At 40.4% G+C, this 17547-nt stretch overlaps 1 protein-coding gene across 2 annotated transcripts in view; it reads right to left on the minus strand.

Moving 5' to 3' along the window:
* Nucleotides 1-4273: 4273 nt before the first annotated feature.
* LOC108713843 (carnitine O-palmitoyltransferase 1, liver isoform) overlaps nt 4274-17547 on the minus strand; it is a 49352-nt gene continuing 36078 nt past the window's right edge. For both annotated transcript variants that reach the window (XM_018257513.2, XM_018257512.2), the window contains exons 12-19: nt 17035-17140; nt 16702-16818; nt 13998-14162; nt 13120-13254; nt 11028-11180; nt 8177-8290; nt 6477-6569; nt 4274-5104 (exon numbers count right to left, since the gene is read on the minus strand). In XM_018257513.2, the coding sequence (XP_018113002.1) occupies nt 5006-5104; nt 6477-6569; nt 8177-8290; nt 11028-11180; nt 13120-13254; nt 13998-14162; nt 16702-16818; nt 17035-17140 (982 nt within the window). In that variant the 3' untranslated portion in view covers nt 4274-5005. The remainder of the gene's footprint in view (nt 5105-6476; nt 6570-8176; nt 8291-11027; nt 11181-13119; nt 13255-13997; nt 14163-16701; nt 16819-17034; nt 17141-17547) is intronic.

Raw genomic sequence — 17547 nt, forward strand, 5'->3', positions numbered from 1 at the left:
ATTAGCTATTATATTTCCTTTTGGTTCTCTGTTCCCATAGCAAATTCCAAGATCTCTTATTTCCAAGCATTCTTGCTTATTTGATCCTCTGCATCCATGTCCAATGATACTTTCAATGAGTTGTTCACCTTTGAGTTTTAAAATTTAATTTTCTGAGACAATTTGCAATTGTCTTTGATTATTTGTGGGCTTTGCATTATTTTGCTTTTTATTCAGTAGCTCTCCACTTTGGGATTTCAGCAATCTGGTTGCTAGGGTCCAAATTACTCAAGCAATTTGGAAAGAGTCAGAAGAAGGCAAATAATTTAAAAAAAAACTATGAAAAATTAATAATGAAGACAATTTCAAAAGTTCCTTAGAATTGGCTATTCTATAACATACTAATGAATTTACCCCTTTAAGGCTGTTGACATTTTGTATATGAAATGCCATTAGCAGGCCTTGCCAAAGAGGGTCCCAGGCATGGGGGCTCCTTCCACTGCCAATTCCCATGAGCCCTTACTTATTTCTACTACAGATGACACCGATTACATTTAACATGGCCTATACCTAATTGTGAGAGTGGGCCCTCAATGTTCTCTGGCAGAGTTGGACTGGGCTGGTGGGCTCTTGTAGTCATGGGTCTTGTTGTCTGGGATCTGCAGAGTGGATGGAATAGTTTGCCAGTGCCAATAGGTGACAACAAGATGAGACAGAGTTGTGTCTTTTGCTTCCACACTTCGTCCTGTTACAGTTAGAGCTGCAGTATTTCTGGTAGGGATGCACCGAATTCAATATTTTGGATTCAGCCGAACCCCCGAATCCTTTGCGAAAGAGATTCAGCCGAATACCGAACCGAATCCTAATTTGCAAATTAGGGGTGGGAAAGGGAAAACATTTTTTACTTTCTTGTTTTGTGACAAAAATTCACCCAATTTCCCTCCCCGCCCCTAATTTGCATACGCAAATCTGTTGCTTAAATATAAATTTTTGGGGTATAGTTTTCCGTTAATAAATCTGCTAATAAAAAAAAAAAAAAAAACATGTAAGAAAGGTTAAATTAATGTGTTTATTCATGACAACCTACTTCCAATTACTCAGTCTTTCTACAATTTACACCCAAGAGCACATTGTATTTACATGCAGTGTGGGCATTTTACATAAAAAAAAAAAAGAGGAAAACAGTTATTTATTGTATTAAATATGAATTCTTAACGACAGAGTTAAATTAAATATTCTGCTCTCCTTAAAAATGGAAAAAATAAAACAACCTCTACCTGTGGCAAAAAAGTTCACATATATTGATGAAGATTTACCCCCCCCCTTCCCCCCGTGGCCTCCAAATCATTTAAAAAAAAATACTAAATGTGAAACCTGAGTGTCAGTTAGACTGAAATTACTATGAAAAAAATAAGATTGTATTAGGTCATTGGAAAGTCAGCACGGATTGGTCTACAGTTCACATAAATAGTACAGGAGTTACACAGCGACTTCAGGACGGTAGTTACACTAGCGTTAGACACCTCGATTGTTAGACTTGAAGACAGAAATCATTTAAGAAACAATTAAGGTGCACCCCCCCCCAAACCCACACGGCACTACAGTTTCTAGAATTATCTCCAAATTCCATTACTTACCCAAATGGTTATATATATATATATATATATATATATATATATATATATATATATATATATATATATATATATATATATATATATATATATATATAGTGAATAAAGTAGCCCCTCTTGTAAAATATAAGGATATTATAAGTTACCGAGGAGTTTCATGACCATATAAAAGTACGAGGCAGAAGGCCGAGTGTTTTTATACAGGTCATGAAACTCCGAGGTAACTTCTAATATCCTCATATTTTGCAACAGGGGGTACTTTATTTATTATAATACACAAGTTTCAGTGAGTCATGTGACAGAAATTACATCAGAACTCACCGTTTATAAGGATATCATTTACAGGATATTCATGGCTTTTGTTTATTTTATATATATATATATATATATATATATATATATATATATATATATATATATATATATATATATATATATATATATATATATATATATATATATATATATATATATATATAAAAATAAGGGTTCTGATTCGGTTTGGTATTCAGCTGAATCTTTCACAAAGGATTTGGGATTCGGATAGCAGATTCTGTGCATCCCTATAAAAAAACTCTAAATAATCAAGACCAATTGAAACATTGCTTAGAACTGGCCATTCTATAACCTACTAATTGTTAACTTTAAAATGAACCGCCCTTTAAAAATAATGGATCTTAATATGAATAACAAGCTTTTCTTTTGCGGCAATAATTGCCGCAGAGCATGTTCTACAAATTTGGGGTTGATGGGGGGTGGGGGGAGGGGACACCTCTAAATACATTTCTGCATAACAACAAAACTAAATAGTTAACTGCTCAAGTATTTCTCCTTAAATATCAAGAATGTCGAAAAAAAACATGAAAGGAGAGCTGTCAGTAAAAAGAAATGCCCATGTATTGTGACAATGAATGCAGAGCTTTAACGGTTTCAGCCTTTGCCTTCAGCAATGTGTATGGGATCTATTATCTGGAAACCAGTTATCTGGAAAACACAACCATTTCCTATAGTATCCTACACAAACCAGTCTACATTTTAGACTGCTGTGCTTTTTGCTTGCAAGAGACACCACCTTGTTAATGATGGTAACCTAGCTAGCATACTATAATGAAGATGACTGTATTTTTTTCTCAATATATGGCACTCTGCATAATGGGAAAACCACCTATGTAGAAAATCCCAGTAATCCCACATAACAGACCCCCATATCTGCACAGTAAGTCCCAACCAGATAAACCCCAGAAAAGCAAAAGTGGGCACCAATCATCTATGCCCAAGATAACATCCTCTTGCCCTTTAAATGCAACAGACTATAATATACATTCAATCAATAAAATAATGCGCTTCCAATAAAAATACTCAACATATGGCTCAAACTTGAAAGGAGAACCTGTTACAAATCACTACCTTATCTCTGGTGTCTCAATGTTAAGAAGAAACTAAAGACTTTTATTTTTGAATATTCTAAATGGGTGAAAGCCTAGGGTGCACCAAAGCCAATCAATGATGTCACAATTCTAAATGCATGCAGTCCCTCCACTAACCACTAGAGGGGATGCCACATATTCGTACAACGCATAGATCTAACAAACCAGGCCCAGTGTTCCCTCTAAGGCAGGGATCCCCAACCTTTTGAACCCATGAGCAACATTCAGAAGTAAAAGCAGTTGGGGAGCAACACAAGCATGAAAAATGTTCCTGGGGTGCCAAATCAGGGCTGTGATTGGCCATTTACTAGCCCCTATGAGGATTGTCACCCTACATTGAGACTCTGTTTGGCAGTACACCTGGTTTTTATACAACCAAAATTTGCCTCCAAGCCTGGAATTCAAAAATAAACAACTGCTTTGAGGCCACTGGGAGCAACATCCAAGGGGTTGGGGAGCAACATGTTGCTCACGAGCTACTGGTTGGGGATCACTGCTCTAAGGTGTGTTGAGGCCAGCACAAACACAACAAATTGTGGTGAGCACAAAGTATTTTGTGTAAAAAAAAAACAACACATTTTGAACTAATTCTGAACTGAGCACACCATTTTTAAAATGTGTGCACAAAATATTTTTTTTGTGTACACAACCTAGAAGAATTAGAGGGAACATTGACCAGGCCTACTCTGTCGTCACCCAAAAAAACGTTAAAAACATAAGAAGTGGTTATTAGCTAGGAGATAAGACGGGGTTTAGATGCCTTTATAGCTTTCGTTCCTTTGTATATAAAACGCGCTTCACTGTTTCTTCCTATATTACAAGCCTTCATATATAAGGCACTAATGCACATTAACCTCTGATATTGAAGCAAGTAAATTCACAAATCCCACCACAGAAAGACTCACTAAGGTCCAGTGTTGGAATGGTTGGGTCCTGGCCAACCGGGGCTGCCAAATTATGGGCTCCCGACCCCCAACTTCAGGGCCCCTCCCAGCCACCCGCTACTCTTGTCTAGCCACCTCCCTCAGGGAAATATCACAGAGCGCCGAGTTGCAGACAGGAGAGGTTCTGGGCCATCGGGGCCCACCGGGTTTTTTCCCGATGTCCCACCAGCCCAATCAGACCCTGCCAAAGTGGTCACGCCCACCTTGACAAAACACTGCCTCCATGTTGTTCCAAAGAGTCAAGACTCTGATACTGTTGTAGCTACCTATATATACAGAAAGCTCAAAATAAAATATGTATCATGTTTATGGATGCATACTAAATACATTAAGTTTTATATGTAATTCAAGTACTTTCTAACTGTGTGCCTCCAGAGAAAAGTCAGTTTGAGGCACGTGGATCATAGGTTACACTATTGTCTAAGGCTTTTATACTCCAGGCAGTGTAAATAGAAGAAAGAGTATATGCTCTCTCTCTGCATTTAGCACAATGTTAAGATTAAAGCAAAAAAAAAAAAGATCTTGATACAATCTTCAAAAACATTTTGACGAGGTTGCGACGTGTGTGTCCATGCATGTGTCAATGGAGCGGAGGTTCTGGACCCAAACCTATTTAAGGTTATCGGAGCAAAATAATGGATTGGTATTTATCAATGGGAATAATGCCAACCGGTTCCCAAATGATGGAAATGAGTTCAGCAGAAGACTATAAAGAGTCAGTATAGTTCTCTAACACTTCGAAAGCCCTTGTAACATGAAGATGACATTTCAGCAGCAATATGTTTTATACAAAGTCTACATTCACCCCACAGACCTTGAACACAAGGTACAAAATAAAAATAAAAAATTACATTTAGAAATTGGCCGAAGCTTATGGAAATCAGAGAGTAAAGTGCCGATTCCTGTACTTCCTATTTGCAAGGAATACTTTTTGTTTTTGGTGTGTATGTGTTTGTATTGTATCAGAATGTATTGTGGTACTATCAACTAGGTTTCCATGATGTTCCTGGGGCCACTTGCTTTATTTCTTGCCTTTATTGGAGTTGTTTGTGCTGATGTTAAACAGACCGATGATATCAATCATTGCTTGTCTGATATTTTTCCCAAAGCGGTGAGAATCCTGCAATAGACATGGAACAGATACACAGTAAGAGATTTGTTTACACCCATCATCATGTTCATTGATAAATATAAACAAAGTTGGTCATCCAAAGACTGTTGCCAGTGTTGGACTGGGGTATCTGAGGCCCACCAGAACTGCATGTGCCTCCACCCTACATCTAACCCAAAACCAATCAACCCCACCCCTGTGCCGTGTCATACTCCTCTTACTTACAGCCACAATTGGGGTGGGAGAGGAGCACCCAAAGTTCCTGGTAGAGAGCGGGACTGGTCCAGTAAGACCCTGGGCCCTGCAGGCTGCTTCATTAAAGGAAAACTAAACCCTAAAAATTATTATGGCTAAAAATGACATGAAAATGAATTTTATATACTGAACTTATTGCACCAGCCTAAAGTTTCAGCTTGTCAATAGCAGCAATGATCCAGGACTTCAAACTTGTCACAGGGGGTCACCATCTTGGAAAGTGTCTGTGACACTCACATGCTCAGTGGGCTCTGAGAAGCTGTTGAGAAGCTAAGCTTAGGGCTCGTCACTAATTATCCAGCAGAAAATGAGGTTGGTCTGTAATATAAGCGGTTGCTACAAGGCTGATTATTAAATTCTGATGCTAATTGCACTGGTTTCTGTGCCGTCATGTAGTAATTATCTGTATTAATTACTAATCAGCCTCATATTGTGACATTTCTATTCTATGTGTACTGTATATTGTGAGTGGGTCCCTAAGGTCAGTAAGTGACAGCAGCACAGAGCATGTGCAGTGAATCAGCAGAAAAGAAGATGGGGAGCTACTGGGGCATCTTTGGAGACACAAATCTTTACTGCTAAAGGGCTATGGTTGCCTTGGGCTGGTACAGAAGCCCAAAACATAATGTACAGCATTTCTAGCTACTTCTTTAGTTAAGCTTTAGTTCTCCTTTAAAGCAATGATCGACAACAGTGACATGTTGCTCACCAATCCCTTGGTAGTTGCTTATTTTTAAATTGGCTTGGAGGTAAGTTTTAATGGCATAAATAGTAAGTGAACTACAACACAGAGCCTCCTGTAGGCTGCCAGTCCACATAGGGGCTACAATATAGCCAATCAAAGCCCTTATTTAGTACTCCCAGGAACTTTTTGCATGCTTGTTTTGTTCCCCAACTCTTTTTATGTTTGAATGTGGCTCATGGGTAAAAAAGGCTAGGGACCCCAGCACTAAAGGCTAGCAGTTCTTCCTTTCAATGTAATCAGGCCCCACCCAAGTAACATAATTAATTTTGAAAATCTCACATGATATAATTAAATGGGTGAACACACATCTAGCTACACTGTATACCTATATGGTACCTATATAAACTGCAATTACTAATTTCAAATAAGCTTTTCACTTACAGTCTCAGGGCTGGAGAATTTGCTCGATACGTGGAAGTTAATGAGGTTTTCACCAACAATGATGTAGGACACTCCATAGCCGTCATCAGCAACCTGTAAACACAACAGAGCGATTCACATCAGTAAAACAATATATATGGAACACACATTGTTTTGCTTTTACTGATCCTTCCTGCAGAAAGGTTTCATGGCAGTACTGCTCCTCCGTGTGGCATCTGCTCTCCCCATGCTATGAATGTCTAGCTACTTGTGAATTGGTTAAACATATGTGGATATATTGTAGCGGCACAGATCTCTTTTACAGCCTTCACTTTTTGCTCGGGCCAAATAAGTAACTGCAGTCACTAAAAGTGACTGTATTTAATGCATGTGCTTGGCCTTTGGCATTGTATTTGTGGGTGTCACAGGAAGTCTGTACTATTAAGTGAAAATATAGTCAATATCAGAGACAACATACAGTAGATCAGTGGTTGTCACAATTTCAACCCTCATTTAAATGCCCATTCTTTGGCCGTGGTCTCTTTGCCGATCCAACATTTGTTCAGGGCCCCCCTTAGCTCATAAAATGGGTACAGGCCATTCTGGACCAAGATGTACTTGTAAACAAGGCAAGTTTATCTTGTTCTCGCTCTCATTTGCCAACCCCAGCCCAGCCATCCCCACTGCTGCAACAGCGTATTCACTACACCCAGCTCACCACCATGGACCATTCCCACTCACCCATGGGTGCCAGAAGTGGTGTGTATTATGCAGTAATTTGTTTTTTCCTAATTGCACCTCCCACAGCTATGTCCTAGGCAGCTGCCTCTTCTCAGTTACCCCTAGTTCCTTCACTGGTACGCAGGGCTGCCATCAGAAATCACGGGCCCCACACAACAAAATTTTCTGGGCCCCCCCTTGCCATTCCTCCCTCACCCATCAGTATAAATGCCACACAAGACACAAGAGTTAAACATTTAGTGCCCCCCTACAAATTTAAAAAATTATTTTAGTGCCCAGGGCAAGTTTTGGTTGTTAGGGCCCCCTACAAGTTAATAAAAAAAAAACGTGTCCACAAGTTATAAGAAAAAATAACACTTTACCCAGGGAGCTCAAATGCTTGTACCTTCAGTTTCCTGTACTCTGATTCACCAGTGAAGTGTAAGTCCCACTAAAGCCGCATGGCAATTGGATATACTGGAGGGGAGGTTCAAAGTTCACCCATCCAATCTCCATGCGGCTTTACCCGGACTTACACTTCACTGGCAAATTGGAGCACAGGGTGCAAGAAGCAGGCACAGGAGCTCTAGCCCACCCTCCGTTCTGAAGTCTGCAGCTCACGGACAGCAGGGCCCCTCTTAACTATCCAAACCATCCGGGCCCGGTACATCCCCCCCCTGATGTCGGTCCTGCTGCTGTGGATATAAGAATATCTAGAACAGCAAATGCATATTCATCCCAAATCTCCTCCAAAATGACATTCAACCATAGAAAATGGCCATTCTCCCCAATTTTCCTCCTAAACCCATGCCACTGCCCTAAGCCTCCCCCAATTTGGGAACCTCCACCATAGATGTAAGTGAAGGTTTACTGAACCCAGAGGAAGAGCTAAAGAGACAAACTAGGTAAGTGCTGTAAGTCTTTTCCACTAGGATAAGGCATGATACTGCATTGCAGAAACTATATATCAGTAGAACATATACATAGCCGTAGCAACTTACAGGGCCAAATCCACCGCCGCTTGATACATTTTCTGGGAATTTCTCCAGCTGGAAAAGGTGCACCTGCTGCTGGGGTGTTTGACTTGTTGAGAGTCTCCAAGGCTCAGACAAGACCTTAAAGGGCAAAAGCGCAAAATGCATGTGGTTAACAGGATCTCAAGGTGTGTTGCTTAGAAATGCCAAATTACTGCTAAACATAATAACATTGTGCAATCTTTAGAAACCACAGGGGCAGCTGTTGTTACCATGGCCCGAGGAGGAAATACTTGCCGTGAAAGGAATACGACACTGCCTAATCACACATTTAAAATGAATATATGCACATTAAAGGGGTTCTGTCATGATTTTTATTGTGTAGTTTTTATTTTTAAATGACACTGTTTGCACTGCAAATAATCCACTATACCATATAAATTCTCATTCTGAACAAGCAAGTGCATTTTTTTTAATCCATAATATTGGTGTGTAGGTGCATCTCAAGAACTGCTTTCTGGCAGGCTGTTGTTTCTCCTCAGGCCCGGACTGACCATCTGTGAGATCGGGCAATTGCCCGATGGGCTGCCCTCTTCCTTATGTATATGGGCCGCTAGAAGCAATTAGAAATAAAGAATCGGAACATCCGTACTGACAAGCTTTGCAGTGTGTGTGCACGAGTTGAAATAATTCCCTCCCTCTTCCTGGGTCCTGAAGTGCTGTACATTTACATAACGGCTCAGCAGCCAGCCCAGCCAATGCTTTCTATAGGTCAGGTGACTTACTCACTGACCTATAGGAGAAGATACAAATAGGCGCGCCTCTTTTTGAGAACGTGCAGCCAACTTATCTCTCTGGCTCCGTGGGGACTGGGGCTGTGCGACCATGCAGGAATCAATTAACCCTCTCAGCCTGAACCTGAACAGATCTACACAGAGAGGAATCAGTAAAACAGCTGAGCATAACAGGCCCAACCAAGCTAAAGACAAAACAGTAAGAACTTATACCTGACTGTAATTGGCAGTAAGGAGGAAATGCTTAAAATAGGAGATGTCTGCCTGATTTTTAACAATAACTGTCATTAAAATAGAAGGAAATGTACAAGAGCTCATTGATTTCCCCTCATTTTAATATAATGGTTACCTAATACAGCACATGCTAGCAATGATTATGTATATCATACTGCTAAGGGTGGTAGAACTACAGCTCTCAGATTTAGCTGGTATGCCAACCTATAATTCATTATTTAATCATTCTGCTTCCAACCCCAATGAATTATCTGTAAAACTATTTGGAGGAACAGTTAATGTTGGCTACCCATAATTAGAGAGTTGTAGTCTATCAAACAGGACTGGACCAATTTAGTTTGGCTCCCTATACAAGTTTCAATTAGCCCCCCCCTTCAGGCATTACCATTTCCCACCTTACCATGACGATATTTAAATAAAGAAAGCAAGAAAGTGTACAATACATTAATGAATGAAAATTTTCATTTATATAAATATGTATATGCAGCCATCCATCATACTGCCCCTGTACCTGGCAAACAAGCCCACCACACAGAAGCAGCTCTTAAGCTGTAGGGAGAAGATGAGGAAGGTAAGGCGGGAGGTGGATTCCGTTCTGCCCGGCAGCCCGAGTACCATGTTTATAGAAATAAATTATTGAATAAGCGCAAAGAATAAAAAAAAAATCATCTTTAAAGTGTGCCCCTCGATGATGGCGCCTTACGCAGCCACTTATTCTGCCTACCCCTAGTTCCGGCCCTGCTACAAAATAAGGTATACCATCCTACTATGAGTTCTGAAATAATCTCTGTGCCATCCTACTATAAGTTCTATGGTATTTATACTGTATATATGAAATAGTCATCATTTTGTAGCGGCATCTGAGCGCCTGATGCTTTATAGCTAACCTATTTTCTGCACTCAATAGGCCACTTTTCAAAGAATGTTTACAATAATGTCTGTGATTTTAAACTCTCTAGGTTTTTGGTGAATCCTTTAAGTTGACCTTGTTATATTTAGAGAAATTTCACATATAGAAAAAACGTATCTGACATAAAGCTTTGCAGGGTCCAATAACTGCATTCTAACTTGAGCTTGGATGCCATGGGTTATTTTTCCTGCATTTTATTGAATATGGTGTTTTGTGTATAGCATTTGTTGTCATTTAAAACCTTTATATTCTGCTCGGACGTGGGCTGCTTAGATGTTTTTGCCTGGGCTGCTTTTAACTCCCAGTCCGGCCCTGTTTCTCCTACTCAATGTAACTGAATGTGTCTTACTGTGACCTAGATTTTACTACCAAGTGCTGTTCTTAGATCTACCAGGCAGCTGTATCTTGTTTTGGGGAGCTGTTATATGGTTACCGTCCCATTGTTCGGTTGATGGGCTGCTGGGTGGGAAAGAGAGGGGGTGATATCACTCCAACTTGCAGTACAGCAGTAAAGAGTGACTGAAGTTTATCAGAGCACAAGTCACATGACTGAGGCCAGCTGGGAAACTGACAAGATGTATAGCCCAATGTCGGATTTCAAAATTAAACATAAAAAAATCAGTTTGCGCTTTCTTTTGAGAAACGGATTTCAGTGCAGAATTCTGCTGGAGCAGCTCTGTTAACTGATAAAAAACATGTTTTCCCATGACAGTATCCCTTTAAGAATGTTCTTTGTTTGCAATTTAGCCACATCCAAAATGTTATTGTAATGCATGTAACCACATGGCATTTAATCCCATGCCATTGTTAATTATAATGCTTGTGCTCCTTGTGTGTGCTTATCATTGTAAAAATGTACAGTGCTGCGTATCCTAGTAGAGCTATATAAATAAAGTTATACAAACATAAACGCATATCCAGGCCATGCTGGGCCACTTACCTCTTTAAGGAAAGGGGAATCTACCCCTAGGTATTTGGACACCACATAAAGACAGAAGAGATGACGGTCGATGCCAGAGCCTGTCATGGCCAGACGATACATTTGCTGATGTTTCTCTGCTGCCTCCTTGAATAACTGCAGTCTTTTATCATTCTACAAACAGAAAAAGGGTGAATATTTCATAAGGATGTATTTGAGTCTGCTTCTAAAAGAATGGAATTCCATTTGTTCTTTTTTCCCTACAGCTCTCTGAAGTATTTATGGATCAACAACAACAATGATTTATTCTGAGGAACTTTCCTTGCATAGCCTATTTACATCCCCAAGTTATAAATAAAAGAGCAGGAGTAGATAAAGAAATTGCGGTTAATGGCTTTTAGCTTACAGGAGAAGTAAGAAAGTCAAATGAACGTGAGAATTCAATGCAACGTAAACCCCAGGCCACACATGAGATGTTAATGCAGCTTATTTGTGTAGGGCAAACTGAGCAAGAAGCACAAAATAGGAACTGATCTTCCTAAACGAGCCATGATCAGAGAAGCATTTTCCAGAGAAGCAGAGTGCAAAACAGAAACATATGGTCTTGAGATACTGAGCTTCCTACACACTGACACTTCTTATGGCACCCAAAGACTTCTAAGAACTGCACAGTGGCTCAGTATTTAGCATTATTGCCTTGAACCACTGGGGTCCTAAGAATGGTTCTGGCAGGGTAAAGTCTGCAAGGATTTTGTATGTGTGTGTTTTCTCCAGGTTGGATGGGTTTTCTCTGGGTACTCATACAAATGTCTCAGCACTATATATTATAAAAAAATACATTATACATTTTTCTGATTTGACATAGCAAGCCTTTAATGCACTTGAGCACATACTAAGCACTTTTCGTTTGCACATTTTGCTCTTAAATTAAACCTAAAGCCTTACTAAAGAAGTAGCTAGAAATGTTGTACATTATGTTTTGTGCTTCTGTACCAGCCCAAGGCAACCACAGCCCTTTAGCAGTAAAGATCTGTGTCTCCAAAGATGCCCCAGTAGCTCCCCATCTTCTTTTCTGCTGATTCACTGCACATGCTCTGTGCTGCTGTCACTTACTGAGCTTAGGGACCCACTCACAATATACAGTACACATAAAATATAACTGTTACAATATAAGGCTGATTATTAATACAGATAATTACTACATGGCAGCACAGAAACCAGTGGAATTAGCATCAGAATCTAATAATCAGCCCTGTACAATCATCTTATATTACAAAGCAACCTCATTTTCTGCTTGATAAATTGTGACGAACCCTAAGCTCAGCTTCCCAACAGTTGCCAACTGAGCATGTGAGTGTTGCAGACACTTTCCAAGATGGTGACCCCCTGTGACAAGTTTGAAGTCCTGGATCATTGCTGCTATTGACAAGCTGAAACTTTAGGCTGGTGCAACAAGGTCATTACATAAAATATGGCATTTTTAGCCATATTCATTTTTAGGGTTTCCTTTAAAACCCTGCTGATGGTGGTTAAGAATTTTTTAAAATCCAGCTGATAGGCTGGGGCTGCACACAGCCAAACTGATTTGATTATTTTTATCTATTTATTTATTCTCCTTTTGGAGTCCCCGGCACTTTTTAATTTTTTTACCACTTATTAGATTGATGCAATAGGCCTCCAGGTCAATGCATTGGTCTCGGAGACCTTTTTGGGGGTCCATTTGTGGCCTGGAACCCTTGCAAGCCTTCGAACTGGAGTGGGGTGGATAAAGGGGCTCCCCTAGTCTTGTGTCGATGGAGTTCTGAAGATCCTTGCCTCCTGCAGGTCATTTTGCTGGAGACCAGGGATAAAGAGGCTCAACCTAGCACTTTTGTGTGTTTTGCACCATTTTTGGACTGGGTGATTTGAAGCATGTTCTCTGGCTTCAGTAAAAAATAGCTAGTCTTTAATAAATCAAAACCTATGCCCCTTTTGCTTTTAATTACAGGTCCCAGCATCCCTTTGACCAATGAAGGATGCTAGTAGCTGTATTGAAACAGCAGGGGGGACTAAGGGACAGACATCTATGTCTTCCATGGAAGTTGCAGTCTATTGAAGGAGAGGTCTTACTCACTGTTTGTGTGGGGTCGGACATTGCCAAAACAAAGTCGCAGGATTCATTGGTGCAGGAGCGGACGGTCTCTGTTCTGCCTTCTCTGAACAGCCTGGTCATAGAGGCTTCATAAGTCAAACAGAACTTTCCTTTGTCCTTAAAAAAAAATAAGAGGATACACAAGAGTTACTGCTGGGGCACATTACAGGTTTCTTTTTTGGACAACTCGGTTGGAAAGATATAGGGATGCACCAAATCCACTTTTTTGGATTCAGCCGAACCCCTGAATCCTTCGAGAAAGATTCGGCCAAATACCGAACCGAATCCAAATCCTAATTTGCATATGCAAATTAGGGTTGGGAAGGGTAAAACATTTTTTAAAACAAGTCACGTGATTTCCCTCCTAATGCGAATTTGGATTCGGTTCGGCCGGACAGAGCCAAAATCCTGGATTCGGTGCATCCCTAGAAAGATGGAATTTTAGGAAAAACCACTGCATTCACTGAGGGTAAAAACATCCTAAATTGAAATTGCACGTGCCCCCACTGACTTGACTTGTAATGAAACCATGTTAAAAGTGACTGATGTTGATCAAAAAACTCAAGAAACAATGGTATTTGTATACCCATCATGTCATAAACACACAATGTACGGTTTTACTATTTTAATTTATTTTATTTACTTTTGGAAATACAATAAAAAAGTTTGAATAAAAAAAATAGAAATTGCACTTTGCACACTACACTTGTAAATGAGCCCTATAATTAAATTAGTCCATTATTAATTTACAGCTAATCATGCCTTACACGGTGCAGTGTCCACACCCAAATTACATATATACAAATCTGTCTGAAAGGGGAACCAGAATAGCTTGCATTGCAATGGGAAGCTTCACTTACTCTGTAATGAGCTAGCTGGAGAGATAATTGCACAAAGGCATCTGGGCTCGTTCTGCTTTTCTTGATTAGACCTTTGCCAAAAGTATCAAAGGGGAATGAGTGGAAATCAACGTCATCTGCGAGGGCATTGGCAACTGTCAGGGAATCTTCAATAACGTTTTGGCACTGAAAGGAAATGACGTTTGTAAGAGCAATGAACAGAACAGCAGTGATAAATCATTTCAGATACAGTGCGGTAGCTGGTATAATGATCCCCGGTATTTACAGGCCCGGATTTGTGGAAAGGCCACCTAGGCCCGGGCCTAGGGCGGCAGGATTTTAGGGGGGCGGCATGCTGCCCAACCACACCCACATTGGTTCAAAAACACTGGGGATGCGCAGGAGATACAATCTCCATGAAGATTTGCATGAATAAAGGGAAGGGGACAGGGGCGACGAACGGCAGTGGGCCTAGGGGCGTCCGCTATGTAAATCCGGCCCTGGTTATTTAATGTTATTACAGTACATTGGCCATTAGAGCAAATTTAAAAAAAGCATGTACGGTTTTAGGTGCTTTTTAACAAGTGGAGAAGGGGTGTGGCAGGAGAAAGCTGCATCAGTCAAATTTACGATTATATTTGTCACATTGTGACATCACTAAGTGACAAATATAATGCAGTTTGTAGTATGTTAGATAAAATGCACTATATTTTATTAACAAGCAGAAACAAGCTGCAATGACGATCCATCTGGCGGTGCAGGGAGGAGAAATTGAGCGCAGCGAATGTAAAGTTAAATGTGTGCTGGTGTTTTTTTTTCTTAAGGGCAAACAAATTTAATTTGAATCTCTCAAAGCACTCTCTTGACTTTCTGCTGTTTCATTCATTCTTGCATGAACAATCGGAGCAATAGAAAGGCGGCCATGCTGTACACTCTGTCTGATCGCCTCATGTGCTGCCTTTACTGAAGGCTGCTCTCTTAGGGCAGAGACACACATGGAGATTCGGGGATATTTACTTCTTTAGGCAACTACTTCGGGCGACTAATCTCACAGAAAATCCTTCCTGCTGGCTAGAATCCAAATCGCCAACGGGATGGCACTTGGAGCGCTTCGTTTTCCGAAGTCAACCAAAGTTACCTCATGAGGAAACTTCAGGTGACTTCGGAAAACGAAGCGCTCCAAGTGCCATCCTGCCGTCAATTTATAACCTAGCCGGCGGGAAGGCATTGCCGGGAGATTAGTCACCCGAAGAAGAGTCGTTTTGTCTTTGGGCGACTAATCTCCCCGAATATTCACATGTGTCTCTACCCTTTTCTGTTCCGAGGAGACAACAGCTTTCAGGCAGACTGAGAGGGAGGGGGTCCAGTTCCAAGTATATGTGATGAAACACCAGTGCTTATATTTGGGCAAGAGCAGAGTGAGAAATTCACTTTAGAAAATTGAGAAATTCACTTCAGAAAATTGAGAAATTCCCTTTAGAAAACAATCTAGAAAGCACTTTCAGACTGCAGGAAAGGAAGTGGGGGTAGGGTTATTATGCACCTTCTGCTCCAAAACATGAGGATATTTACATACATGACCTGCAACACCTTGCCTATATACATACGCACTCAATTTCAAGGTAACATATTCTTAAAGGGGAACTAAAGGCATCCCCCAATATTTAAAATCCCTTAAAGGGGTTGTTCACCTTCAAATGAACTTTTAGTATGATGTAGTCAGTGATAAGCTGAGACAATTTGCAAATCATTTTCATTTTGTATTGTTTGTGGTTTTTGAGTTATTAGCTTTTTATTCATCAGCATGCAATTTCAGCAATCTGGATGCAAGAGTCCAAATTACCCTAGCAACCTTGCACTGATTTGAATAAGAAAGCGAAATATGAATAGAGAGGACCTGAATGGAAAAACGTATAATAAAAAGTAGCAATAACTGTGTAGCCTTACAGAGCATGTGTTTTTTTTAGGTGGGGTCAGTCATCCCCATTTGAAACCTGGAAGTCAGAAGAAGAAGGCAAATAATTCAAAAACGACAAAAAAGAAAAAATGAAGGCTTAGAATTAGCCATTCTATAACATACTAAACGTTTGCTTAAAGGCAGGCCCGGATTTGTGGCAAGGCCACAAAGGCCCAGGCGGCAACATTTTTAGAGATGGCGTGCTGCCCAGCCGCATCCTTAAGAAGCACTGGGGACTCAAAGCGCCCCACTGCTCCTATGCTTGGGGATTGTGCATATCCTACGGAGCCAGTGCTAGGACCATGTGTCCTCGGGAGGAGGGGGCGTGCGAGGAAGATGCAGCCAGCGATGGGTCCCTTGCGGCCTTGGGGTGACGTGCCGTGAAAAACAGCCCTGCTTTAATGAGAATCAAGGCATAATCACTGGTGCCAAAATATTTGTTTTTCCCTTATATATCGTTCAATATGCCTGGTTGCTAGGGTATGTTTTAAATTAGAAACCAGAAAATGTTTTCATTCCTAGAGTTGAAGAACAAAGAGCTGAATAACCAAACTGCAATTTGCCCTTGTATTCCACTGTCTACAATACATCATACAGTACTAAAATATATTTCAAGATGAATTGGGTGTGTTTTTTGGGATGCCAAAGTCCCTTTATAACTTAACATGACATAATGTATCAATGTGCTGGGGTTGGAACAATTTTTTCCAATGAAATGGGCATTTTGATGCTCACTTAACTCCTTGTATATGTAAGATGTTTCCTTACCTCTTCTGTGATATCCCACTGCAGTCTGTTTGGAGGAGGGATGCTTCCATTCACATCTCCTTTACAATGTCCGTCTTCATTGTACCCCAGTTCTATTTTATCCGTGGCCATGGCATACTGTGGAAATAGTAATGTGAGATCAGTGACACCAATTCAAATCTGAGCTGCTGTTCTTTAGCCAGCATGGTTCCTTTAAACAATGTGGGCACCGGAGAGACGGACTGAGCTAGAATGTTCATTCAACAGAAGCTAGGGCTGCATATTGCATTTATACAGTACTACACTCTCATAGACCATTTCAATGGCATGGCAAAAATGATTTTCCCAACTGACCTCCCAGAGGTGCCCGAGTATAGGTGCATCGGCCCAGGAATGCTCGCAGTTCATGCCCATCTTTCCATTCTTGAACACGACAAAGCTCATTGTTTTGTCAAACCACCTAGAAGTGGAACACATGCAAATACCCAGGATTAACAGACAGAAAAAAGAACGAAAAAAACCCCATTATTTTGGTTTAATAAAGTGATTACAGGTTATCCAGAACCCTTGGGACCTGGGGTTTTCCGGATAATGTGTCTTTCCATAATTTGGATCTTCACACCTTAAGACTACTAGAAAATCATATAAACATTAAATAAATCCAATAGGCTGGCTTTGCTTCCAATAAGGATTAATTAAATCTTAGTTGGGATCAAGTACAAGCTACTGTTTTATTATTATAGAGGAAAAAGGAAATCATTTTTAAAAATTTGGATTATCTGATTATAATGGAGTCTATGGAAGACGGCCTTTCCATAATTCGGCTCTTTCTGGATAACAGGTTTCTGGATAACGGATGCCATACCC

This window comes from Xenopus laevis, chromosome 4L, assembly GCF_017654675.1.
Source record: "Xenopus laevis strain J_2021 chromosome 4L, Xenopus_laevis_v10.1, whole genome shotgun sequence".
Taxonomy (NCBI): domain Eukaryota; kingdom Metazoa; phylum Chordata; class Amphibia; order Anura; family Pipidae; genus Xenopus; species Xenopus laevis.